Source organism: Pecten maximus, chromosome 8 (assembly GCF_902652985.1).
Source record: "Pecten maximus chromosome 8, xPecMax1.1, whole genome shotgun sequence".
NCBI classification, from domain to species: Eukaryota; Metazoa; Mollusca; class Bivalvia; order Pectinida; family Pectinidae; genus Pecten; species Pecten maximus.
This window is the reverse complement of record NC_047022.1, coordinates 36593052-36619699: the sequence shown is the minus strand read 5'-3', so window position 1 is coordinate 36619699 and position 26648 is coordinate 36593052. Positions and strand designations below refer to the sequence as shown.

General features: G+C 36.0%; 1 protein-coding gene across 1 annotated transcript; it reads right to left on the bottom strand.

Annotated features, from left to right (window-relative positions):
- Positions 1 to 986: 986 nt before the first annotated feature.
- LOC117332300 lies at positions 987 to 24629 on the bottom strand. The gene is given in 8 exon segments (XM_033891184.1): positions 987 to 1351; positions 1687 to 1797; positions 5942 to 6121; positions 10592 to 10729; positions 11276 to 11361; positions 11363 to 11387; positions 23790 to 23954; positions 24592 to 24629. Coding segments are annotated over 8 exon segments (885 nt in total). The 3' UTR covers positions 987 to 1209.
- Positions 24630 to 26648: the final 2019 nt, after the last annotated feature.

Here is a 26648-nt window from a genome sequence, read left to right as displayed (position 1 = left end):
AGGGCCTGCGCTATTTTTCTAGTGGTCATAAACGATATTCCTGATGGAACAAGATCCAACGTCAAATTATTTGCAGACGACACGAAAGTATACCGCCAGAGTTCAGATCAAGAATGAAATATCAGATTCTCGACAAACTACAGTAATGGCCGGGAAAATGGCAAATAATTTGATTCAACAAAATGCTCAAGGTTACATTTCGGCTAAAATAACAAGAAAATATCTTATATCCTGGAATGCCAAGTGATTAAAGCAAATACAGAAGAAAAAGATCTATGAGTGATTTTCAACAACAAACTGAATGTCAATGAAAAAAGCTAATCGCATGCTAGGCATCATCGAGCGTTCATTTGAGCACCTCGACTTTATATTAAATCCCTTGTACGACCACGACTTGAGTGTGCCGTCGCAGTCTAGAGTCTTCAACTCAAAATAGATATTGTCACTCTTGAGAACGTCCAGAAAAGAACCACTAAACTTGTTAAGAACATATCGGACGTACCCTTTCATGAAAGACTTCAACATCTTGGCATACCATTACTACAGTATAGAAAAAGATGCGACATGATTCAAGTATACACAATTATTAATGGACTTAGCATTAACATTGGGGAATTGTCAACTGGAGCAAACAAAACAGGTACTATTCTTCACAACTAAATGATTCTATTTCTGAAAAAAACAACTGAAGAAAAGCTATGATTAATAATCTTGCTGTAAGCAAAGCTATGATTAATAATCTTGCTGTATAGGAGAATGAGATTCAGTAATCGGTAACCCGTTCAGGGTGTGCAGAATTTAATACGATTTGTCTGGTATTCTGTAACTATATTTTCTGGAGGCGAATCCAAAGTCTTATGTCTCATAACCTCATAATTTCTTGGAGGCTTTCCAAGTATCATAGTCGATAAAACCAGGTAACGGAGGACTTAACATTAAGTTAACGGGAGGCCTTAGCAATCACATAAACAACAACAACGACAACAACATGTGTAAGTATTTATTAAATGTGTTTAAACTTTATGTCATTATATTAGTTATACAATCACAAAGTCCCAATAAATGTGGTCAGGTCAATTCATCGTATGTCCTGTATGTTTACACCACGGTTAGATTATCCACAGTGCAATGTAGCTACTAGTACTGTTTGTCATCAGTTTTTAGTAATGAATGTTGTCCATGCGTTCTCCGGTGTTTTCCACTCAATAATCAGTAACGGCTGGGCAGGCCAGCTGGTCGGTACTTATTTGGATCCCCTCCGTTACGACCCCACCTGTTTGCTTCTTGGTCTGCGCGTGTGTCCTCGTGACCACGCCCACTAACTCCGCTCTGCCAGTTCTCGCGTGCATCACTGGTAATATAAGAGGGAGAGATAGAGCTAATTACAGGGTACTGAAATAATTGTTTTAACAACGCATAGTGATAATAACGGTATATATACAACTAAAATTTGATAAACAGAAATAGATATGTGTTAAAATGTGTACTCATTGCACGAGGTCACACGTGTTTGTGTCGCTTTGCATGTACCCGTGTCACCACAGGTATATCGTGTGTTGTGAGAGATCGAATTGCACGTGATGTCATCAGAACACATCACCAGTGTGTCTGCCTCGATATTGAAATATCGCAGTAAAGCATTGACAAATGTGAAAGGCGGAAAAAGACATGTGGATATCGTCGTACCTGATGACCTTAGCGGCCCAGCGCCCTCCTGGTCCGTGCCGTGCGGCATCGTGGTTGGCTCGAGCGTGGAAATATTTATCAGAGTTTTTCCAGTTGGCATCTCTCATGTCCCTGTAAAAGAAAAATGGTTTCACTGCACAATTTGGAGATGGCTTATTAGAAGAGCCTGCTGTTGTTGCTAGATCTCTAATATTACATTTTTTTTATAATATTAAACTGTATACTGTATATTAAACTGTATACTGTATATTAAACTGTATACTGTATATTCGAGAAAGAAAATACCCAAACTACTACACAATTACAGGGACTGGAGAATGTACAGTATAAATGGTATTATAATTTGGTAGAGTGGCCCCGTCTCTAGAATATTGAATTCTAGAGACCTTAGAGAATATTGAATTCTAGAGATCTTTAGTTTCAAAGTCGGGAGAGATTACTCTATTGCAGTGTAAGAATTTAGCTGGATAATTTTTCACAAAACTTTAAGGCAGCTGGTAGCCAGTCTAAATTTTTGGGTAAGACTTCCATTTTCAACTTCATGAATCGGAGGTTCTTGCGCGGCGTACATTTTTAGATAATTAGATATCGAGTACATATATATTAAAAATTAAGTAAATTGATGGATGCAGTCAGTCAAGGACTTCTAAGATTACTTGTGATATAAGTCCGTATAATTATCTTAGTCATTTATATCATTATAGTGTTCTTTGTACACATATATGTAATAACATGTAACAGAAGTGGCTTTAGACAGTTGCCAGGCAACGAAATATAAACACAAAATAATAATATATATAGTATTCCTGGTGATATGTCAAGAAAAATGTTTAAAATATAATAGATAACGATTATAATAAAATACACTAGTATTGATAATGATTAATAACAAATAAGTAGACTAATAACAAATAAATTATCTGAGAAATAAATTATAACAAATCATTTATAACAAATAAGTACTAACAAATAGGTGGTAACTAAACCTGTGTTTCCGTATACAATGTATATGGTTATGAAGTTTACAAATTGTTATGGAAAACCGATCATGGAAGAGTGATTTGTATTGTTTTAACGGCCGACCGACAATAAGTGTCGTGTTAACGGCTAACCTACAATAAGTATCGTGTAAGTATAGAGTAATTTGTATTGTTTTAACGACCGACCGACAATAAGTGTCGTGTAGGTATAGAGTAATTTGTAATGTTTTAACGGCCAACCGACAATAAGTGTCGTGTAGGTATAGAGTAATGTGTATTGTTTTAACGGCCAACCGACAATAAGTGTCGTGTAGGTATAGAGTAATTTGTAATGTTTTAATGGCCAACCGACAATAAGTGTCGTGTAGGTATAGAGTAATTTGTAATATTTTAACGGCCAACCGACAATAAGTGTCGTGTAGGTATAGAGTGTTTTGTATTGTTTTAACGGCCAACCGACAATAAGTGTCGTGTAGGTATAGTGTAATTTGTATTGTTTTAACGGCCAACCGACAATAAGTGTCGTGTAGGTATAGAGTTTTGTAATTGTTTTAACGGCCGACCGACAATAAGTGTCGTGTAGGTATAGAGTGTTTTGTATTTGTTTTAACGGCCGATCGATAATAAGTGTTGTAAAGATATCGTTTTGGTTTGAACTTGATCTAATTTCCTTTGGTGGGAGTCTTTCTCTGGTGTTATTAACAGAGCGCAAGATTAAATACATGTATGTACTGCCTCCGCTAGGTATCGAACACGGGACCTCTACCTTTCTAGTCTTACGCTCAACTGATCGAACTAAATTAAGTTCTTTGTAGCCTAGCACACAGTCCCTTTGGACGAGTGGTATATTGCGGTTGATTCTTACCAGAGTTTCATTCTCCACTCAAGTAAAAAAATCGTCTTCGATTTTTCAATGGTAACAGCGATATTGGTGGAGCAAGGCTGAGTATTTTGTCTGTGTCCATTGACGGGCACCAATGTAACAGAGAGACTGCATGATTAGACAAATCTGGCTGTCTAGCCTAACGCTTAACCGATGGAGCTGAAGAGAACTTTTCTCTAGCAAAGTGGCATATTGCGGCTAATATTTACCAGAGTTACAACTATCAATGTCAATGGATAGCAAACCAATATCAGATAAAACACACTTTTCCGTTTCATATAAAATTGGAAAAAATAAAGACAGAGATAAACATATATTGAATATACAAAACATAAAATGCACCTACACTACTAGCCTACAGTATAATATCATCAACACTGCATGCATATCAAGTGTGTACATAAATTAGTATAAACGTGCTGATTAACTGATGCTATATCGAGTGTATGTACAGTGTATAAATTAATATAAACATGAAGAATAACTGATGTTAAATCGAGTGTATGTATAAATTAATATAAACATGCAGAATAACTGATGTTAAATCGAGTGTATGTATAAATTAATATAAACATGCAGAATAACTGATGTTATATCGTGTATATGTATAAATAAGTGTAAAGATGCAGAATAACTGATGTTAAATCGAGTGTATGTATAAATTAATATAAACATGCAGAATAACCTATGTTATATCGTGTATATGTATAAATAAGTGTAAAGATGCAGAATAACTGATGTTAAATCGAGTGTATGTATAAATTAATATAAACATGCAGAATAACTGATGTTATATCGTGTATATGTATAAATAAGTGTAAAAATGCAGAATAACTGATGTTATATCGAGTGTATATAATAATTAAAATATAAACATGCAGACTAACTGATGTTATATCTTGTATATGTATAAATAAGTGTAAACATGCAGAATAACTGATGTTATATCTAGTGTATGTATAAATAAGTGTAAACATGCAGAATAACTGATGCTATATCGAGTGTATATATAATTAAGGATTAAACTGTCTTTTCCTTGGTGTCTATGGTCTTTTTGGTGTCTATGGTCGATATATATGCCAGAGCTTTGCAAACAAACGTCATATTGTGACATGTTTGTTTGCAAAGCTTTGGCATATATATCGACCATATACAACAAAAAAAGACAGTTTAATGCTTATATTTACATTCTAGACATATTCCTTTTGTTATTTTTGAAAATTAAAATTGAGTTAGCATAAAAAATACCAATATTCAGCGATTTCGTCAATGGGGTTCGACAAATAGAACAGCCTCTTTTTCAAAATTCAATTGTCACGTTCAGATTGGCAAATAAAACGTGCATTGAAATAATACGAAAAAACACAGTCTGTTCAATTTTTTTGTTATTATTTGTGTAACAATATTGTATAAAATGTTTTTTTGATACTTTTTAAGTAACATAAAAAACAATTTGCGTTAGTTACATGTAGTTCCGGTGGGTAATTATATTCGTGCGCTGCATAGATTGATGTCACGTTTTGGGTGTCAATTATGGTCACATAGACTGCAAATCTTTTTACTTAGTTTATATCGTGGCTTTGCCACCAAAATGTAAATATATAAGTGTAAACATGCAGAATAACTGATGTTATACCGAGTGTATGTATAAATAAGTATAAACATGCAGAATAACTGATGTTATATCGAGTATATGTATAAATAAGTATAAACATGCAGACTAACTGATGTTATATCGAGTATATGTATAAATAAGTGTAAACATGCAGAATAACTGATGTTATATCGAGTATATGTATAAATAAGTATAAACATGCAGAATAACTGATGTTATATCTAGTGTATGTATAAATTAGTGTAAACATGCAGAATTACTGATGTTATATCGAGTATATGTATAAATAAGTATAAACATGCAGACTAACTGATGTTATATCGAGTATATGTATAAATAAGTGTAAACATGCAGAATAACTGATGTTATATCGAGTATATGTATAAATAAGTATAAACATGCAGAATAACTGATGTTATATCTAGTGTATGCATAAATTAGTATAAACATGCAGAATAACTGATGTTATATCGAGTGTATGTATAAATGAGTATAAACATGCAGAATAACTGATGTTATATCGAGTGTATGTATAAATGAGTATAAACATGCAGAATAACTGATGTTATATCGAGTGTATATACAGTGCATAAATTAATATAAATATGAAGAATAACTGATGTTAAATCGAGTGTATGTATAAATTAATATAAACATGCAGAATAACTGATGTTATATCGTGTATATGTATAAATAAGTGTAAACATGCAGAATAACTGTTGTTATATCAAGTGAAAAAGGTATCCGATCCAGTATATATATAGAAAGATAACCTACTTGTATCCCCTGTACATGTCACGTGCTCCTAGGGCGGCACCTTTGACGAACTTTGCTCCCCTCCTGACTCCCCTACTGACTCCCCTGGAGGCAGATCTAGAGAACCAGCCGTGACCCTCACTGACCAGACAGGCCAAGATGACCACGGTTAAGAGCAGTGACAGTGTGGAGACCTTCATACTGGAGAATGGATACAGTAAATAAAACAATTTTAATTCAGTTTATTTCCAACAACCGAAATAATTATAATTCATACCATCACACACGTGTATATATATATGTACCACACTCTCTTAACAAACAAAATAAAGAAGCTTGACAAAAGGTGAATAAAACAAGTCAGTTATTCTTTTGGACGAAGCATGAATTAGGTATTTACTAAAAGTTCTCATTTGTAACATTTCTACCTACAAATAATCAGTTAACTTGAATACACAGGGGCGCCGATTAAAATACTGCTTGATGTAAAAAAAATCTTATCTCTGAATAATTGTACCTATTCCTATATTTGTACATAAAAAATAGATTGTTTGTAACGCCAATATCATTGATAAGAATTGCACTATATAGACCCTTACAGCTGCATATCATATTGCTATTAATTGTGAAAGGCTGAAGTTAGGTTTGTAGATAGTTAATACCCTAACTACCCTAACAGCGAAGCTAAAACTGACAGTTTGTTAAAGGAGTATAATATCCTTGTCATCTGTGTATCCCCGAGTATATATTTTTACTGAATTTTAATCTAGACCCCGAAACGTCTGAAAATGTAATATACACACTAAGGAAGGTCCAGATACTGTTAGACTGTAATAAATTCTCAGATCCCTGTGGTTTAAGTCAGTAGTCGGTTAAATCAAGTTTTACTGTACAAACAAAATTTGCATTCATTTTTTTAATCAATATTTTTTTTAATATCGGTCCCTTTGACGTGCCATATACATAATTACTCCTAAGTACACATATACAATGTATCATATTCAAAACTAATGGTTAGTTCTCAAATAATGAAAGTCTTTACTTACATAAGAGCCGATGCAGCCAAAGGTTGTACAGATGATTGTCAAATTCGACGAAAGCGTCTTTATATAGACCTGTTATCCAGATTTCAGCAGCTCACCACAAATTGATGATACCACATGTCAAAGAAAAGAATGTATAGAAAATATTTATTTATGGCATAACTCGTATTTTCCAATTCAAAGTTCCCTAAAACACTTTAGCTTTCTGTTTAAGACACACCTATACATGTAGTTGATTAAAAAAATAAGTGAGATTTTAATGGTTTTTCCCTTTGGTAGCTGGTTTCTCAAGCAAAATTCCTATGAATTATACATCCTGTTTAGGAAACCTTTTTATCAATGATTTACCTGTCAACGCATTTACCTGAAAACAATAAACCACGTCTGGCTGACAGATGTGTATAATGAAGTAGGTGTCGTCTATCTTTTGTGTCTATAGCTACGTAATTAGGGACAGTTTATACTGTTATAGGAAGCCAAGCCTATGTGATATAGCGCAATTGTAAAGCGTAAACAACGTTACAGAATTAAAACTGGTATTTTTTATATAGAGTTTTTTTTAAAGGACATATCAATTACATTCTTTTTTTTTAATGTACTTGTATTTATGTGCATATAAAATGTTATTTTCATCTATGGACCGAAAGGCCGGGAACATAACACAAATGACCATGTGAGAAAACCCTCCGAGTGCATACCCGAGTGACTACCGCGTAAATTCTTGAAAAAAGATAAATCGATCGAGATCTTATTTAAGTGTAAATCATGTTACTACATACAAAAATAAATCATGTCGTTTTCCGAAAAGCAAGATATGTCCAGCCAACTATGATTTTTTTCAGACACTGGAATTGTAGTAGGGAAAATGTAGTCTAAAATACCGTACATGTACCTTAAAAATGAAAAGTGGTAAAAAGCCCAAATATTTTCCATGTAAGAGCTCGGAAAAGTTTTGGTAGAAATGTAGCTACGATTACTCCGAAAATCATACTTAGTAGTACAATTTGTATACATTAGCAGTAGTTATAAGAGGCGAACTTAAATCAACATAAGATAGGTTGGAAGAGTTAAATAAAAAAAAAAGTACATATATGACGCATTTAAATTATTAGTTTGCTAGAATAAATTACCTGTGGTGTCCGTGTTAACTATAATTTATTGCATTTATAATGATTAATATCTTCAATTTTGTGTGTGACATTTAAAAAAAAATATGTCATTTAAATAATGTGACTTTCCCTTAGATTATGAGATAAACAGCATAGGTCTTGTGAGTCGGGAAATCATAGAAATTGAAATTGGCGTTGTCAAGTTAAACAATCATTGTTGTCTTCTTGTTTTGGTAGTGTCTAGGTAACTCATTAAGTTCATAACGAAAGAGTATTTTTACTTTGATTATTCAAACAAGAAAGGAATTTATTGAAAGGTCATCTTAATGTTATTTATATACGTTCACTGCAGACAACTTTACATTGTAATAATTTACCTAACGTCTCCGCATACGCTCTATAGTGAAGAAGGCCGGTACGTAATATTACAAGGGAAATTAGGCTAAGTCGTTATTGTAACCAAAACCAAGTACAGAGGAAGAGTTCCATGTGGTTCTTATTTGTCAACTATATATGTTGATATTCTTAAAAGGCTCATTAGACAGCAGGACCGGAACCGTCCTTCCTCATATAAAGTTGTCCAACTTCTATGTTATACATGTGTATTGGAAAGTATTTGCGATCAAGCTGGTTAGTACGGTCGAGATTCCAACCTTTAGTAGAGATCAATATAATATTTGTATGTGTTTATCTCAATTTACACCTATTGTTTGGTCCATTACCTAACTATTCTTACAAGTTGTATATATGTTGTTGAAATGAATGCTTTTATGTTTCTGTCGCCAGGTACGCCTATTGTTTTGTCAATTGTTCGTACTTACATATTGTAAATATGCTGTTGCAATGAATGCCTCTTTGTTTCTATCACCTGGTACGCCTATTGTTTTGTCAATTTTTTATACTTACATATTGTAAATATGCTGTTGCAATGAATGCTTCTCTATTTCTATGTTTTGTCGATCTCCTAGCTTACATATTTTATACATATGTTGTTGAAATGAATGCATCTATGTTTCTATCACCTGGTACGCCTATTGTTTTGTCAATCTCCATACTTACATATTATTTATATGTTGTTAAAATGGATGTTTTATATACAAACTTATGAGCCGTAAGGCTTCAAGCTAATTAAACGATAAACGTGTGTATATCTGAGCTATCAGTATTGTGATATCATTTGTGTTTTATTAAATGACACTGGTCAAACTTTTTCTCTTCCTAATCAAACTTTGTCTCTACCTTATTACTGTTCACTCTGTTGAAAGACACCACACACTGGTCCACAATACTTTGATGTCCAATGAGGAAATTTTGGTCTTACATGATACCTATTCTGTCCCTATACTTTTACATTCCAAGGAATGATTCTCGATTTCTCTCGTCAATTATTTTATTGATTTTTATTAGCACGAAAAGTCGGAAGAAAATAAATCTTTCGTACCTGCTTTGTCATTTTTAAGCATTTTGACTATAACTTAACACAAGGGCTTGGCGCGTCCCTAGGACACAGAATAAAAACATTAACACCAAGGACCGACTCCTATAGGACCACTTCACTGACTCCTTACTGACTTCTCATCGAGGAATCGCACACTGGCGGCCATTTTGCACCATTTTGCATCATGAGTTTGATGTTTGCTATCCGTTATTTCTCATGATCACAAAGTACTTTACGGATCTTTCTTAAATTTCATATATAGGTTCCCCGTGGTACATATTTGCAAATATTCAAATTTGAGACTGATTGAAAGAAAAATAGCCGTCAGGCGGCCATCTTGAATTTTGGCAGGTTGAAGATTTAATTGTTATTACTATTTGTCCAGATGAATTCAATGGATCTTCACACATTTAATATTGTTGCTTCCTCTGGTCCCTAGTTTTGCATGTTTCGTTCGTTGTCACTTTTTCTCAGAAAGTTCTTCGCGAATCTGTATCAAATGTTATATGTTGGTTCACTTCGGTATCAAGTTTGGCATATTGAGTTTGGAGACTGGTTGGAACCAAAATGGCCGACACGTGGCTTACTTGGATTTTATCAGTTGAAATTTATTATCATCTTTGTCTAGTACTAAAAGTTAATGTTTCGTAATCATCACTGATCTCTTTTTGTGCAAATTCAATTTCTAGTTTTGACTGGAAAACAAATCGTAGATAGGCACCATCTTTGATTTTGACAGTTATCTCTATTCCTTAATTGTTAACATAATGCTCTTCCTAGACTCCTTATACTCCAAAAGAAAAGGGGGAAGGAAGAGAAAAGGTAAGTCTTGCATATAATCAATAAAGCTCATTCAATGGTTGACGCCAATATTCCTCGGAGGTCCTTGTTACAGTGACCGCTGGGGACCGATACCAACAACAACAACAACAACAACAACACGTAAATATGTATTACTAATTTAAAAAACTAATTACAATTCATCAAAATCAGTTACAAAGTCCCAATATTGTGGTCCGGTTAAGTACAGTGTAACTGCTAGGATGATTCGTTCCCTCTATTTTAGGTAATGAAGGGTCAGTACTGGTCGGGGAGGTTCTTAGGGCGGTACCTATTCGGATCCCCTCCGTTACGACCCCACCTGTTTGCTTCTTGGTCTGCGCGTGTGTCCTCGTGACCACGCCCACTCACTCCGCTCTGCCAGTTCTCGCGTGCATTACTGGTAAAAGATAGAAAGAGAGCTGTATTAATAACAAAGTACAGGAATAATTGCTTTAACAATGTAAAGTCGTAGAAATAGTTTATACACACATATATATAGGGTCTAGTGATGATATGGTCCAATATAGGTACTGGATCCTAACATACTACAAAAAGACAATTTGTCAAGTAGTAACAACGACAGTACAGACAAATACATTGTCGAATTTTCGAGGCAAACTGCCTCTTTATCAAGACACAAGTAAATTACAAACGATCACCTATAGATATATATATACATATGTATATACAACCATATTTTGAAAAAAAAAGATTCAAAGATTTTATTCACAAACTCAGACACACTATTGTGTACATCAATTGGTCACATACAGTATAATACATTATATACTTTTACTTTATAACATATCATAGGATAAATCTCATAAAATTTTCAAATGGTAACTCGTACTCTAGCTAAGAATTAATGTGAGTGATATTGAAATATCGCAGTAAAGTATTGAAAATGTAAAAGGAGGAATAAGAAATGTGGAGATCGCCGTACCTGATCACCCTAGCGGCCCAGCGGCCCCCTGGTCCGTGCCGTGCGGCATCGTGGTTGGCTCGAGCGTGGAAGTATTTATCAGAATTTCTTCCAGTTGGCTTTTCTCATGTCACTGTAAAAGAGAAATGGTTTAACTACACAAATGGGAAATGCTTAATATACTAATAAGAGTCTGCTGTTGTCAAATCTCAATAATGTATGATATCAAACTAAATACTGTATACTATAGTATTCGAAAATAATAATAATAAAAAATGTTTAACCTACTACACAAACACAGGGACATAAGAATGTACAGTATGAATGGTATTATGATATTTTGGTAGAGTGGCCCCGTCTCTAGAATATTGAATTCTAGAGACCTTTAGTTTCAATCTAATTAAAATCTAGATGGTCATTCTCACTACGTTACATGAACATCTAACAACTTCCCATAAGGGGTCACGTCAGGGTGACCTTTTGGATTAGCCAATCAAATGACTACTTTCAGAATCTTGGAAGTGTTTTTTATATGTCCGAATTAGCATAACTAAAATTCATAATAACTTGTATAATCTGTCAATTTATTTCAAGTCATTTCGTCCCACAAAATATATAGTACATGCTGTACCGAAATGGTTTGCTTCAGATGCATACTGTAACGAAATGGTTTGCCTCGATGACATCGGCAAGTGGACAATTCGCCCTGAAAGTGAAATACGCACATCTCAAATTTCATCAGAACGTGACCCCTTAATTATGTGATGTTGTTAGATGTTCATGTAACGTAGTGAACATGACCATCTAGATTTTAATTAGATTGCTTTAGTTTCAAAGTCGGGAGAGATTACTCTATTGTAGTGTAAACAATGATGGAATAATTCTTCACAAATCTTTAAGGCAGCTGGTACCCAGTGTTAATTTTTGGGTTTAAGACTTCCATTTTCATTTTCATGTATCAGAGGTCCTTGTGCGTCATTTTAAGATAATTAAGAAATATATATCGAGTATATTTAAAAACAAGTTAGTTGATGGATAAGTCATGGATTTTAATATTACCTATGATAAGAATACCATTCTAGTGTTCGTTGTGTATGTACTGGGAGCGGGTTTACAAATTGATATGGAAAATGTTTATTTGTATCGTTTAACAGCCGACTGTCAATGAGTGTCGTATTAAATAAATGTATTCCACTGCCTGTACTAGGGACCAAACCAGGGATTTCTGGTTTATATTATTACTAGCCTTACGCTCAACAATGACATTGGCAAGATTTTATTCTCATAAACATATAAAGTATAATTACACACATACAAATTTGTACAGGAAATCTGATATAATACATGGATACACTGTACAGGAAATATGATATAATACATGGATACATTTGAGATTATGTTAAATAGTGTGGAGTCGTATACTTAATTATTGGTTAACCGATCAAGGTAGTTCTCACTGGTCGACTGGTGTATCGTGACTAATTTTACCGGAGTTGTAACTGTCAATGGACAGCAAAACAATACATAAATACTGACAAAGATAAACATACATTGAATTTACAATGTACGAAAACGTAAAATGCACATACAGTATATAAACACTGTATGGATCATGAAGCATGCAGAATAAATTTGTATAAGCATGCAGAACAACTGATGTTATGCCGAGTGTATGTATAAATTAGTATAAACATGCAGAATAACTGATGTTATATCGAGTGTATATATAAATGAGTATAAACATGCAGAATAACTGATGTTATATCGAGTATATGTATAAATTAGTATAAACATTTAGAATAACTGATGTTATATCGAGTGTATATATAAATGAGTATAAACATGCAGAATAACTGATGTTATATCGAGTGAATATATAAACAAGTGCAATCAATGATTGCGAAAGCTCACCTGCGGCAGCAATCACACTATGCATTCATTTTTTTATGTATGTATAAGCATGTCATTTTGAAATTGTATGTCACATAATATCACTCCTAGACCTCTAATGGATGTATATATCAAATAAGAAGGGTGTGGACTTACAAGCTTTTCAAAACTAACCCCCAAAATCTTTGAAGTGAGTTTTTGTGTCAAAAAAAGTAAGTCCACTAAATAGTAAAATGCCAAAATGCCAATTTTTTTCTGCATGATTTGCCATAGCATCACTCCTGGATCTCTAATGAATGTATACACCAAATAAGAAGGGTGATAGGTGTATACTTTTGGACTTACCCCTAAAACTTTAAAGTGAGTTTTGGTGCCAAAAAGTTAAGCCCACAAAATGGCAAAATGCGAAAAAATCACAATTCTTTTCTGCATTATTTTGCCATAACATCATTCCTAGACCTCTAATGAATCTATAAACCAATTTAGAAGGGCATGAGGTGTATACTTTAAAGTTTGGGGTGGGACGCCGACGCCGACGCCGACGCGGACGCCGGGGTGACAGCATTAGCTCTCGGTTACTCGTAACCGGTGAGCTAATGAGTATTAACATGCAGAATAACTGATGTTATATCGAGTGTATGTATAAATAAGTATTAACATGCAGAATAACTGATGTTATAAACATGCAGAATAACTGATGTTATACCGAGTGTATGTATAAATGAGTATAAACATGCAGAATAACTGATGTTATATCTAGTGTATGTATAAATAAGTATAAACATGCAGAATAACTGATGTTATATCGAGTGTATGTATAAATGAGTATTAACATGCAGAATAACTGATGTTATATCTAGTGTATGTATAAATGAGTATAAACATGCAGAATAACTGATGTTATATCTAGTGTATGTATAAATGAGTATAAACATGCAGAATAACTGATGTTATATCGAGTGTATGTATAAATGAGTATAAACATGCAGAATAACTGATGTTATATCTAGTGTATGTATAAATAAGTATAAACATGCAGAATAACTGATGTTATATCGAGTGTATGTATAAATGAGTATTAACATGCAGAATAACTGATGTTATATCGAGTGTATGTATAAATAAGTATTAACATGCAGAATAACTGATGTTATATCGAGTGTATGTATAAATGAGTATAAACATGCAGAATAACTGATGTTATATCGAGTGTATGTATAAATGAGTATAAACATGCAGAATAACTGATGTTATACCGAGTGTATGTATAAATGAGTATAAACATGCAGAATAACTGATGTTATATCGAGTGTATGTATAAATGAGTATAAACATGCAGAATAACTGATGTTATACCGAGTGTATGTATAAATGAGTATAAACATGCAGAATAACTGATGTTATATCGAGTGTATGTATAAATAAGTATTAACATGCAGAATAACTGATGTTATATCGAGTGTATGTATAAATGAGTATAAACATGCAGAATAACTGATGTTATATCGAGTGTATGTATAAATGAGTATAAACATGCAGAATAACTGATGTTATACCGAGTGTATGTATAAATGAGTATAAACATGCAGAATAACTGATGTTATATCGAGTGTATGTATAAATGAGGATAAACATGCAGAATAACTGATGTTATATCGAGTGTATGTATAAATGAGTATAAACATGCAGAATAACTGATGTTATATCGAGTGTATGTATAAATAAGTATTAACATGCAGAATAACTGATGTTATAAACGGGAGCCTGAAGTTGGTTCCGAGTTCCGAGTTCCGTTTAAGTAAACGGAACTCGGAACCAGTTTCGAGTTCCGTTTAAGAAAAACGGAACTGGGAACCAGTTCCGAGTTCCGTTTAATAAACACTGAAATACTATGAATTAGCTTTATTGATTAAGGTCCCAGTTCCGCGTTCCGTTTAACAAGTTCCGAGCTCCGTTTAAGGTAATGTTGGTATTTATAAGCTTTACGGGTTTTGGTCCCAGTTCCGAGTTCCGTTTAAGAAAAACTGAAATGTTATGTATTAGCTTTTTTGATTTTGGTCCCAGTTCCGAGTTCCGTTTAGGAAAAACTGAAATACTATGTATTAGCTTTATTGATTAAGGTCCCAGTTCCGAGTTCCGTTTAAGAAAAACTGAAATATTATGTATTAGCTTTTTTTGATTTTGGTCCCAGTTCCGAGTTCCGTTTAACAAGTTCCGAGTTCCGTTTAAGGTAATGTTGGTATTTATAAGCTTTACGGGTTTCGGTCCCAGTTCCGAGTTCCGCTTAAGATAAACGGAACTCGGAACCAGTTCCGAGTTCCGTTTAACAAATTCCGTTTAAGGTAATGTTGGTATTTATAAGCTTTACGGGTTTTGGTCCCAGTTCCGAGTTCCGTTTAGGAAAAACTGAAATACTATGTATTAGCTTTATTGATTAAGGTCCCAGTTCCGAGTTCCGTTTAAGAAAAACTGAAATATTATGTATTAGCTTTTTTGATTTTGGTCCCAGTTCCGAGTTCCGTTTAATAAACACTGAAATACTATGAATTAGCTTTATTGATTAAGGTCCCAGTTCCGAGTTCCGTTTAGGAAAAACTGAAATACTATGTATTAGCTTTGTTGATTAAGGTCCCAGTTCCGAGTTCCGTTTAAGAAAAACTGAAATATTATGTATTAGCTTTTTTGATTTTGGTCCCAGTTCCGAGTTCCGTTTAACAAGTTCCGAGTTCCGTTTAAGGTAATGTTGGCATTTATAAGCTTTACGGGTTTCGGTCCCAGTTCCGAGTTCCGTTTAAGATAAACGGAACTCATAACCAGTTCCGAGTTCCGATTAACAAATTCCGTTTAAGGTAATGTTGGTATTTATAAGCTTTACGGGTTTTGGTCCCAGTTCCGAGTTCCGTTTAGGAAAAACTGAAATACTATGTATTAGCTTTATTGATTAAGGTCCCAGTTCCGAGTTCCGTTTAAGAAAAACTGAAATATTATGTATTAGCTTTTTTGATTTTGGTCCCAGTTCCGAGTTCCGTTTAACAAGTTCCGTTTAAGGTAATGTTGGTATTTATAAGCTTTACGGGTTTTGGTCCCAGTTCCGAGTTCCGTTTAGGAAAAACTGAAATACTATGTATTAGCTTTATTGATTAAGGTCCCAGTTCCGAGTTCCGTTTAAGAAAAACTGAAATATTATGTATTAGCTTTTTTGATTTTGGTCCCAGTTCCGAGTTCCGTTTAAGATAAACGGAACTCGGAACCAGTTCCGAGTTCCGTTTAACAAGTTCCGTTTAAGGTAATGTTGGTATTTATAAGCTTTACGGGTTTTGGTCCCAGTTCCGAGTTCCGTTGAGGAAAAACTGAAATACTATGTATTAGCTTTATTGATTAAGGTCCCAGTTCCGAGTTCCGTTTAAGAAAAACTGAAATATTATGTATTAGCTTTTTTGATTTTGGTCCCAGTTCCGAGTTCCGTTTAACAAGTTCCGAGTTCCGTTTAAGGTAATGTTGGTATTTATAAGCTTTACGGGTTTTGGTCCCAGTTCCGAGTTCCGTTTAGGAAAAACTGAAATACTATGTATTAGCTTTATTGATTAAGGTCCCAGTTCCGAGTTCCGTTTAAGAAAAACTGAAATATTATGTATTAGCTTTTTTTGATTTTGGTCCCAGTTCCGAGTTCCGTTTAACAAGTTCCGAGTTCCGTTTAAGGTAATGTTGGTATTTATAAGCTTTACGGGTTTCGGTCCCAGTTCCGAGTTCCGCTTAAGATAAACGGAACTCGGAACCAGTTCCGAGTTCCGTTTAACAAATTCCGTTTAAGGTAATGTTGGTATTTATAAGCTTTACGGGTTTTGGTCCCAGTTCCGAGTTCCGTTTAGGAAAAACTGAAATACTATGTATTAGCTTTATTGATTAAGGTCCCAGTTCCGAGTTCCGTTTAAGAAAAACTGAAATATTATGTATTAGCTTTTTTGATTTTGGTCCCAGTTCCGAGTTCCGTTTAATAAACACTGAAATACTATGTATTAGCTTTATTGATTAAGGTCCCAGTTCCGAGTTCCGTTTAGGAAAAACTGAAATACTATGTATTAGCTTTATTGATTAAGGTCCCAGTTCCGAGTTCCGTTTAAGAAAAACTGAAATATTATGTATTAGCTTTTTTGATTTTGGTCCCAGTTCCGAGTTCCGTTTAACAAGTTCCGAGTTCCGTTTAAGGTAATGTTGGCATTTATAAGCTTTACGGGTTTCGGTCCCAGTTCCGAGTTCCGTTTAAGATAAACGGAACTCATAACCAGTTCCGAGTTCCGATTAACAAATTCCGTTTAAGGTAATGTTGGTATTTATAAGCTTTACGGGTTTTGGTCCCAGTTCCGAGTTCCGTTTAGGAAAAACTGAAATACTATGTATTAGCTTTATTGATTAAGGTCCCAGTTCCGAGTTCCGTTTAAGAAAAACTGAAATATTATGTATTAGCTTTTTTGATTTTGGTCCCAGTTCCGAGTTCCGTTTAACAAGTTCCGTTTAAGGTAATGTTGGTATTTATAAGCTTTACGGGTTTTGGTCCCAGTTCCGAGTTCCGTTTAGGAAAAACTGAAATACTATGTATTAGCTTTATTGATTAAGGTCCCAGTTCCGAGTTCAGTTTAAGAAAAACTGAAATTTTATGTATTAGCTTTTTTGATTTTGGTCCCAGTTCCGAGTTCCGTTTAAGATAAACGGAACTCGGAACCAGTTCCGAGTTCCGTTTAACAAGTTCCGTTTAAGGTAATGTTGGTATTTATAAGCTTTACGGGTTTTGGTCCCAGTTCCGAGTTCCGTTGAGGAAAAACTGAAATACTATCTATTAGCTTTATTGATTAAGGTCCCAGTTCCGAGTTCCGTTTAAGAAAAACTGAAATATTATGTATTAGCTTTTTTGATTTTGGTCCCAGTTCCGAGTTCCGTTTAACAAGTTCCGAGTTCCGTTTAAGGTAATGTTGGTATTTATAAGCTTTACGGGTTTTGGTCCCAGTTCCGAGTTCCGTTTAGGAAAAACTGAAATACTATGTATTAGCTTTATTGATTAAGGTCCCAGTTCCGAGTTCCGTTTAAGAAAAACTGAAATATTATGTATTAGCTTTTTTTGATTTTGGTCCCAGTTCCGAGTTCCGTTTAACAAGTTCCGAGTTCCGTTTAAGGTAATGTTGGTATTTATAAGCTTTACGGGTTTCGGTCCCAGTTCCGAGTTCCGCTTAAGATAAACGGAACTCGGAACCAGTTCCGAGTTCCGTTTAACAAATTCCGTTTAAGGTAATGTTGGTATTTATAAGCTTTACGGGTTTTGGTCCCAGTTCCGAGTTCCGTTTAGGAAAAACTGAAATACTATGTTTTAGCTTTATTGATTAAGGTCCCAGTTCCGAGTTCCGTTTAAGAAAAACTGAAATATTATGTATTAGCTTTTTTGATTTTGGTCCCAGTTCCGAGTTCCGTTGAGGAAAAACTGAAATACTATGTATTAGCTTTATTGATTAAGGTCCCAGTTCCGAGTTCCGTTTAAGAAAAACTGAAATATTATGTATTAGCTTTTTTGATTTTGGTCCCAGTTCCGAGTTCCGTTTAACAAGTTCCGAGTTCCGTTTAAGGTAATGTTGGTATTTATAAGCTTTACGGGTTTTGGTCCCAGTTCCGAGTTCCGTTTAGGAAAAACTGAAATACTATGTATTAGCTTTATTGATTAAGGTCCCAGTTCCGAGTTCCGTTTAAGAAAAACTGAAATATTATGTATTAGCTTTTTTGATTTTGGTCCCAGTTCCGAGTTCCGTTTAAGATAAACGGTACTCACCAGTTCAGAGTTCCGTTTAAGATAAACGGAACTAGGAACCAGTTCAGAGTTCCGTTTAAGATAAACGGAACTAGGAACCAGTTCCGAGTTCCGCTTAAGAAAAACTGATTATGTATTAGCTTTATTGGTTTTGGTCCCAGTTCCGAGTTCCGTTTAAGAAAAACTGAAATACTATGTATTAGCTTGATTGGTTTTGGTCCCAGTTCCGAGTTCCGTTTAAGATAAACGGAACTCGGAACCAGTTCCGAGTTCCGTTTAAGAAAAACGGAACTAGGAACCAGTTCCGAGTTCCGTTTAAGAAAAACGGAACTGCAATATATTAGCTTTACGAGTTTTGGTCCCAGTTCCGAGTTCCGTTTAAGAAAAACGGAACAACTATGTATAAGCTTTACGGGTTTTGGTCCCAGTTCCGAGTTCCGTTTAAGATAAGCGTATATGGGTTATATTTTTGTATTTGACTATGCAGAAAATCTTGAAAAACAAAATAAATACAATTTTTTTTTTAAATGGAGACAATTTGTTAACAAGAATACAAGTTATCGCACGGGAACAAACGTATGAATAAATTTAATATTTTCAGTAGCAGATCATGTGAGCTCTGACTTACAAAACTCAAATGCAATCCCAAGCATCCCCTCCTCGCGGGAACAAAGCAATATGTCTCTCCGAAACTTACGGGGGCGACATAATTAATGGTTATCATTTATTCGATTTATTTATATGAATAATTCCATTATTGATATCATTAATTCAAGGAATAAAGTGATATCAATACGAATTGTTGATGTAATTTATTCATTAAATGATATCATAAATTAGAATTCATGATATCGTTAAATCATTTAATGATACCATATATTCGAATTAGTGATATCACAAATTGTAGATTTAATCTAATCAATTAGTCTAATCATTGACAGCGAATAACAAGGAAGGCCTTTGGCAACAGCTCCTTAGAAGTTTCCTGCTACCCCGCGTATTTCTATGTTTCCAGGTGCCAATGAAAGAACTGTTCAATAGTATTCAATGTAATTGTATTTTTTTTTATTTGTGTTGAATAAAACTTCAGTAATACCAATTAAAGAATTTTTCCCAGTCGTCATATAGACATTTCACCTCAACAGTAGAAGCCATATTGAAAAACAAAATGGTGTATGAAATATACTTTGCAGTTATTGCTTTGTTTGTGTACTTTAACTTCACACATATAGATACATTTACTACAAATAAAAACTCATATCTCCCTCCATGGACCCACATTTCGCGATATCTAGAAAGCTGCTTTAACAAACTACTTGTAATTTACGAAAGGGTAAAAAAAAAAGAATTGTACCATGAACGAAAACTGCGTTGTAACATTCTCTCTTGGATGTTACAACACAACAATTTCTCGTAATTTTACAACACCAGTCGTGTTGTTATCCTGAAACGGAACTCGGAACTGGTTCCCAGTTCCATTTTACTTAAACGGAACTCGGAACTGGTTCCGAGTTTCGTTTTTCTTCAACGGAACTGAAAACCAGGACCAAGTACTTTAAAATTCATACGTGAATGATAAATGACTTTGCATCCATTTGACACATGTAGTTTTTCTTCTTCAGATTCTGGTCTCATATTGAGATAAAGTACATAGAATTTTTTCTTAAACGGAACTCGGAACTGGTTCCTAGTTCCGTTTTACTTAAACGGAACTCGGAACTGGTTCCTAGTTTCGATTTTCTTCAACGGAACTGAAAACTAGGACCAAGTCCCTTAAAATTCATACGTGAATGATAAATGACTTTGCATCCATTTGACACATGTAGTTTTTAGCTCACCGGTTACGAGTAACCGAGAGCTAATGCTGTCACCCCGGCGTCGGCGTCGGCGTCCCACCCCAAAACTTTAAAGTTTTTGGGGTAAGTTTTTGGAAAGCTTGTAAGTCCAACATTATACACCTCATGCCCTTCTAAGTTGGTTTATACATTCATTAGAGGTTTAGGAGTGATGTTATGGCAAAATTATGCAGAAAAAAATGTGATTTTTTCGCATTTTACCATTTTGTGGACTTAACTTATTTGGCACCAAAACCTACTTTAAAGTTTTTGGAGTAAGTTTTTGGAAAGCTTGTAAGTCCAAAAGTATACACCTCATGCCCTTCTAAGTTGGTTTATACATTCATTAGAGGTTTAGGAGTGATGTTATGGCAAAATTATGCAGAAAAAAATGTGATTTTTTCGCATTTTACCATTTTGTGGACTTAACTTATTTGGCACCAAAACCTACTTTAAAGTTTTTGGAGTAAGTTTTTGGAAAGCTTGTAAGTCCAAAAGTATACACCTCATGCCCTTCTAAGTTGGTTTATACATTCATTAGAGGTTTAGGAGTGATGTTATGGCAAAATTATGCAGAAAAAAATGTGATTTTTTCGCATTTTACCATTTTGTGGACTTAACTTATTTGGCACCAAAACCTACTTTAAAGTTTTTGGAGTAAGTTTTTGGAAAGCTTGTAAGTCCAAAAGTATACACCTCATGCCCTTCTAAGTTGGTTTATACATTCATTAGAGGTTTAGGAGTGATGTTATGGCAAAATTATGCAGAAAAAAATGTGATTTTTTCGCATTTTACCATTTTGTGGACTTAACTTATTTGGCACCAAAACCTACTTTAAAGTTTTTGGAGTAAGTTTTTGGAAAGCTTGTAAGTCCAAAAGTATACACCTCATGCCCTTCTAAGTTGGTTTATACATTCATTAGAGGTTTAGGAGTGATGTTATGGCAAAATTATGCAGAAAAAAATGTGATTTTTTCGCATTTTACCATTTTGTGGACTTAACTTATTTGGCACCAAAACCTACTTTAAAGTTTTTGGAGTAAGTTTTTGGAAAGCTTGTAAGTCCAAAAGTATACACCTCAGTCCCTTCTTATCTAGTCAATACATCATTAGAGGTCTAGGAATGATGTTATGGCAAAATCATGCAGAAAAAAAAATGTGATTTTTTCGCATTTTACCATTTTGTGGACTTAACTTTTTTGGCACCAAAACTCACTTTAAAGTATTAGGGGTAAGTCCAAAAGTATACACCTATCACCCTTCTAATTTGGTTTATACATTCATTAGAGATCCAGGAGTGATGCTATGGCAAATCATGCAGAAAAAAATTGGCATTTTGGCATTTTACTATTTAGTGGACTTACTTTTTTTGACACAAAAACTCACTTTAAAGATTTTGGGGGTTAGTTTTGAAAAGCTTGTAAGTCCACACCCTTCTTATTTGATATATACATCCATTAGAGGTCTAGGAGCGATATTATGTGATGTACAATTTCAAAATGACATGCTTATACATACATAAAAAATGAATGCAAAGTGTGATTGCTGCCGCCGGTGAGCTTTCGCAATCATTGATTGCACTTGTTCTTCTTCAGATTCTGGTCTCATATTGAGATAAAGTACATAGAATATTTTCTTAAACGGAACTCGGAACTGGTTCCTAGTTCCGTTTATCTTAAACGGAACTCGGAACTGGTTCCTAGTTCCGTTTTACTTAAACGGAACTCGGAACTGGACCAAAACCAATCAAGCAAATACATAGTATTTCAGTTTTTCTTAAACGGAACTCGGAACTGGACCAAAACCAATCAAGCTAATACATAGTATTTCAGTTTTTCTTAAACGGAACTCGGAACTGGACAAAAACCAATAAAGCTAATACATAGTATTTCAGTTTTTCTTAAACGGAACTCGGAACTGGGACCTTAATCAATAAAGCTAATACATAGTATTTCAGTTTTTCCTAAACGGAACTCGGAACTGGGACCAAAACCCGTAAAGCTTATAAATACCAACATTACCTTAAACGGAACTTGTTAAACGGAACTCGGAACTGGGACCAAAATCAAAAAAGCTAATACATAATATTTCAGTTTTTCTTAAACGGAACTCGGAACTGGGACCAAAACCCGTAAAGCTTATAAATACCAACATTTCCTTAAACGGAACTTGTTAAACGGAACTCGGAACTGGGACCAAAATCAAAAAAGCTAATACATAATATTTCAGTTTTTCTTAAACGGAACTCGGAACTGGGACCAAAACCCGTAAAGCTTATAAATACCAACATTTCCTTAAACGGAACTTGTTAAACGGAACTCGGAACTGGGACCAAAATCAAAAAAGCTAATACATAATATTTCAGTTTTTCTTAAACGGAACTCGGAACTGGGACCTTAATCAATAAAGCTAATACATAGTATGTCAGTTTTTCTTAAACGGAACTCGGAACTGGGACCAAAACCAATAAAGCTAATACATAATATTTCAGTTTTTCTTAAACGGAACTCGGAACTGGTTCCGTTTATCTTAAACGGAACTAGGAACTGGGACCAAAACCAATAAAGCTAATACATAGTATTTCAGTTTTTCTTAAACGGAACTCGGAACTGGTTCCGGGTTCCGTTTATGTTAAACGGAACTAGGAACTGGGACCAAAACCAATAAAGCTAATACATAGTATTCCAGTTTTTCTTAAACGGAACTCGGAACTGGTTCCGAGTTCCGTTTATCTTAAACGGAACTCGGAGCTGGGACCAAAACCAATAAAGCTAATACATAGTATTTCAGTTTTTCTTAAACGGAACTCGGAACTGGGACCAAAACCAATAAAGCTAATACATAATATTTCAGTTTTTCTTAAACGGAACTCGGAACTGGTTCCGAGTTCCGTTTTACTTAAACGGAACTCGGAACTCGGAACCAACTTCAGGCTCCCGTTATAAACATGCAGAATAACTGATGTTATATCGAGTGAAAAGGTATCCCGATGCATGTGATACCCAGAAAGATAACCTACCTGTATCCCCTGTACATGTCACGTGCTCCTCGAGCGGCACCTTTGGCGAACCTGGCACCCTGCCTGACTTTCCTCCTGACAGAAGAGAACCAGCCGTGACCTTCACTGACCAGACAGGCCAAGAGGACCACGGTGAAGAGCAGTGACAGTGTGGAGACCTTCATACTGGAAGATGAATACAGTCACTAATTATAGAACATGCTTACGCTTTTATAGAGAGGGATGAATAACATGTTCCTGGTTAGTATCGCCTCGTTGGATAACGAATTCTCGGACAGACCAATGGTCGCTGTTTTAAAAGAAAGACAAGTAAGTAAATTTGATATAAATAAGTGTTTTAACTGGAAAGTACTTACGGTTTGTAACAACAGCGGAAATCACTTAATGGTCACCGACACTAGAGAAGTGCATGTTCAAGTATGGTGTGGCGTGGTGGTTAACAACCGGGAAGTCGGGACACCAGCCTCTGGAGCTGAGTAATAGGTTGTATTGACGGAAATCGTTGTGTATAAGAAGACATATTAATTATATGTGTGTATCTCTGTTTTAAGATAAAATCACCTGCTACATCGAGAAACATCAATTTTATTTAAAACGTCAAATAATTGTGTAGTATTTGTACAATTAAACTATGTGTTAACAATCAAAGGGTGAAAGTAATGTTAAAATTCGTTATATTTGCTATCCTATCGGGCTGTACCATCGGTTCTACCCCGTATCCTACCGGACTGTACCATCGGTCCTACCCCCCATACTATCGGACCGTACCATCGGTCATACCCCTTATCCTACCGGACTGTACCATCGGTCCTTCTCCCTTATCCTATCGGCCCGTACCATCGGTCCTTCCCCCTTATCCTACCGGACCGTACCATCGGTCCTTCCCCCTTATCCTATCGGACTGTACCATCGGTCCTACCCATAATCCGATAGGACCGTACCATCGGTCATACTCCCTATCCTATCGGAAAGAATAATCGGTCCATCGGTACTACCCCCCTTACTCTTTCGGACCGTGCCATCGGTCATACCCCTTACTCTTTCGGACCGTGCAATCGGCCATACCCCTTATCCTAACGGGGCGTACTATCGGTTCTACCCCGTATCCTATCGGGCCGTACCATCGGTCCTACCCCCTATGCTGTCGGACCGTACCATCGGTCCTACCCCCTATGCTGTCGGACCGTACAATCGGTCCTACCCCCTATGCTGTCGGACCGTACCATCGGTCCTACCCCCTATCCTATCAGGCCGTACCATTGGTCCTACCCCCTATCCTATCGGCCCGTACCATCGGTCCTACCCCCTATGCTGTCGGACCGTACCATCGGTCCTACCCCCTATGCTGTCGGACCGTACCATCGGTCCTACCCCGTATCCTATCGGCCCGTCCCATCGGTCCTACCCCCTATCCTATAGGACCGTACCATCGGTCATACCCCTTATCCTATCGGCCCGTACCATCGGTCCTTCCCCTTATCCTATCGGACTGTACCATCGGTCCTTCCCCTTATCCTTTCGGACTGTACCATCGGTCCTACCCATAATCCGATAGGACCGTACCATCGGTCCTACCCATAATCCGATAGGACCGTACCATCGGTTCTACCCCGTATCCTATCGGGCCGTACCATCGGTCCTACCCCTTATCCTATCAGGCCATACCATCGGTCCTACCCCTTATCCTATCAGGCCATACCATCGGTCCTACCCCTTATCCTATCAGGCCGTACCATCGGTCCTTCCCCCTTATCCTATCGGACTGTACCATCGGTCCTTCCCCTTATCCTATCGGACTGTACCATCGGTCCTTCCCCTTATCCTATCGGACTGTACCATCGGTCCTACCCATAATCCGATAGGACCGTACCATCGGTCATACTCCCTATCCTATCGGAAAGAATCATCGGTCCATCGGTACTACCCCCCCTTACTCTTTCGGACCGTGCCATCGGTCATACCCCTTACTCTTTCGGACCGTGCCATCGGCCATACCCCTTATCCTAACGGGGCGTACTATCGGTTCTACCCCCTATGCTATCGGGCCGTACCATCGGTCCTTCCCCCTATGCTGTCGGACCGTACCATCGGTCCTACCCCCTATGCTATCGGACCGTACCATCGGTCCTACCCCCTATGCTATCGGACCGTACCATCGGTCCTACACCCTATGCTATCGGACCGTACCATCGGTCCTACCCCCTATGCTATCGGACCGTACCATCGGTCCTACCCATAATCCGATAGGACCGTACCATCGGTCCTACCCCCTATGCTATCGGACCGTTCCATCGGTCCTACCCCTTTCCTATCGGACCGTACCATCGGTCCTACCCCTTTTCCTATCGGGCCGTACCATCGGTCCTACCCCCTATCCTATAGGACCGTACCATCGGTCTTATCCTTTATACTATCGGAAGTGTTGCCTCTGGAATGTTATATACTTTTGAAGATTATTACTGTTTTTACTGTGACAAGATCCCGACTTCACGTCTTCTTCAACTAAATAATTTATTATATATATAAATGTATACTGACCGGTGAAATGTAAATATTATATACGTTTTGATTTCTTGTTTATCCGCGGAAAGTTAGAAAATAATGTAGGAGAGAGATATCCTACATGGAAGTCGCTTGTCTTCATTTAAAGCATTTAATCTTTGTCGTGGACAGACTTTTTTTCACGACAGCTTACTCCTTACGTTTCACTTGCCATGTTCTTGATACGCTTGATTTTAATAATTAATCTGATATAGGGACATGTACAAATTATATCTGTTTAAATTCCATAATAGCCTATACGTCTATGGAAGGTATATATTTTTGGTGAAGAAGATTTTTAATAGATAACTCCTCAAG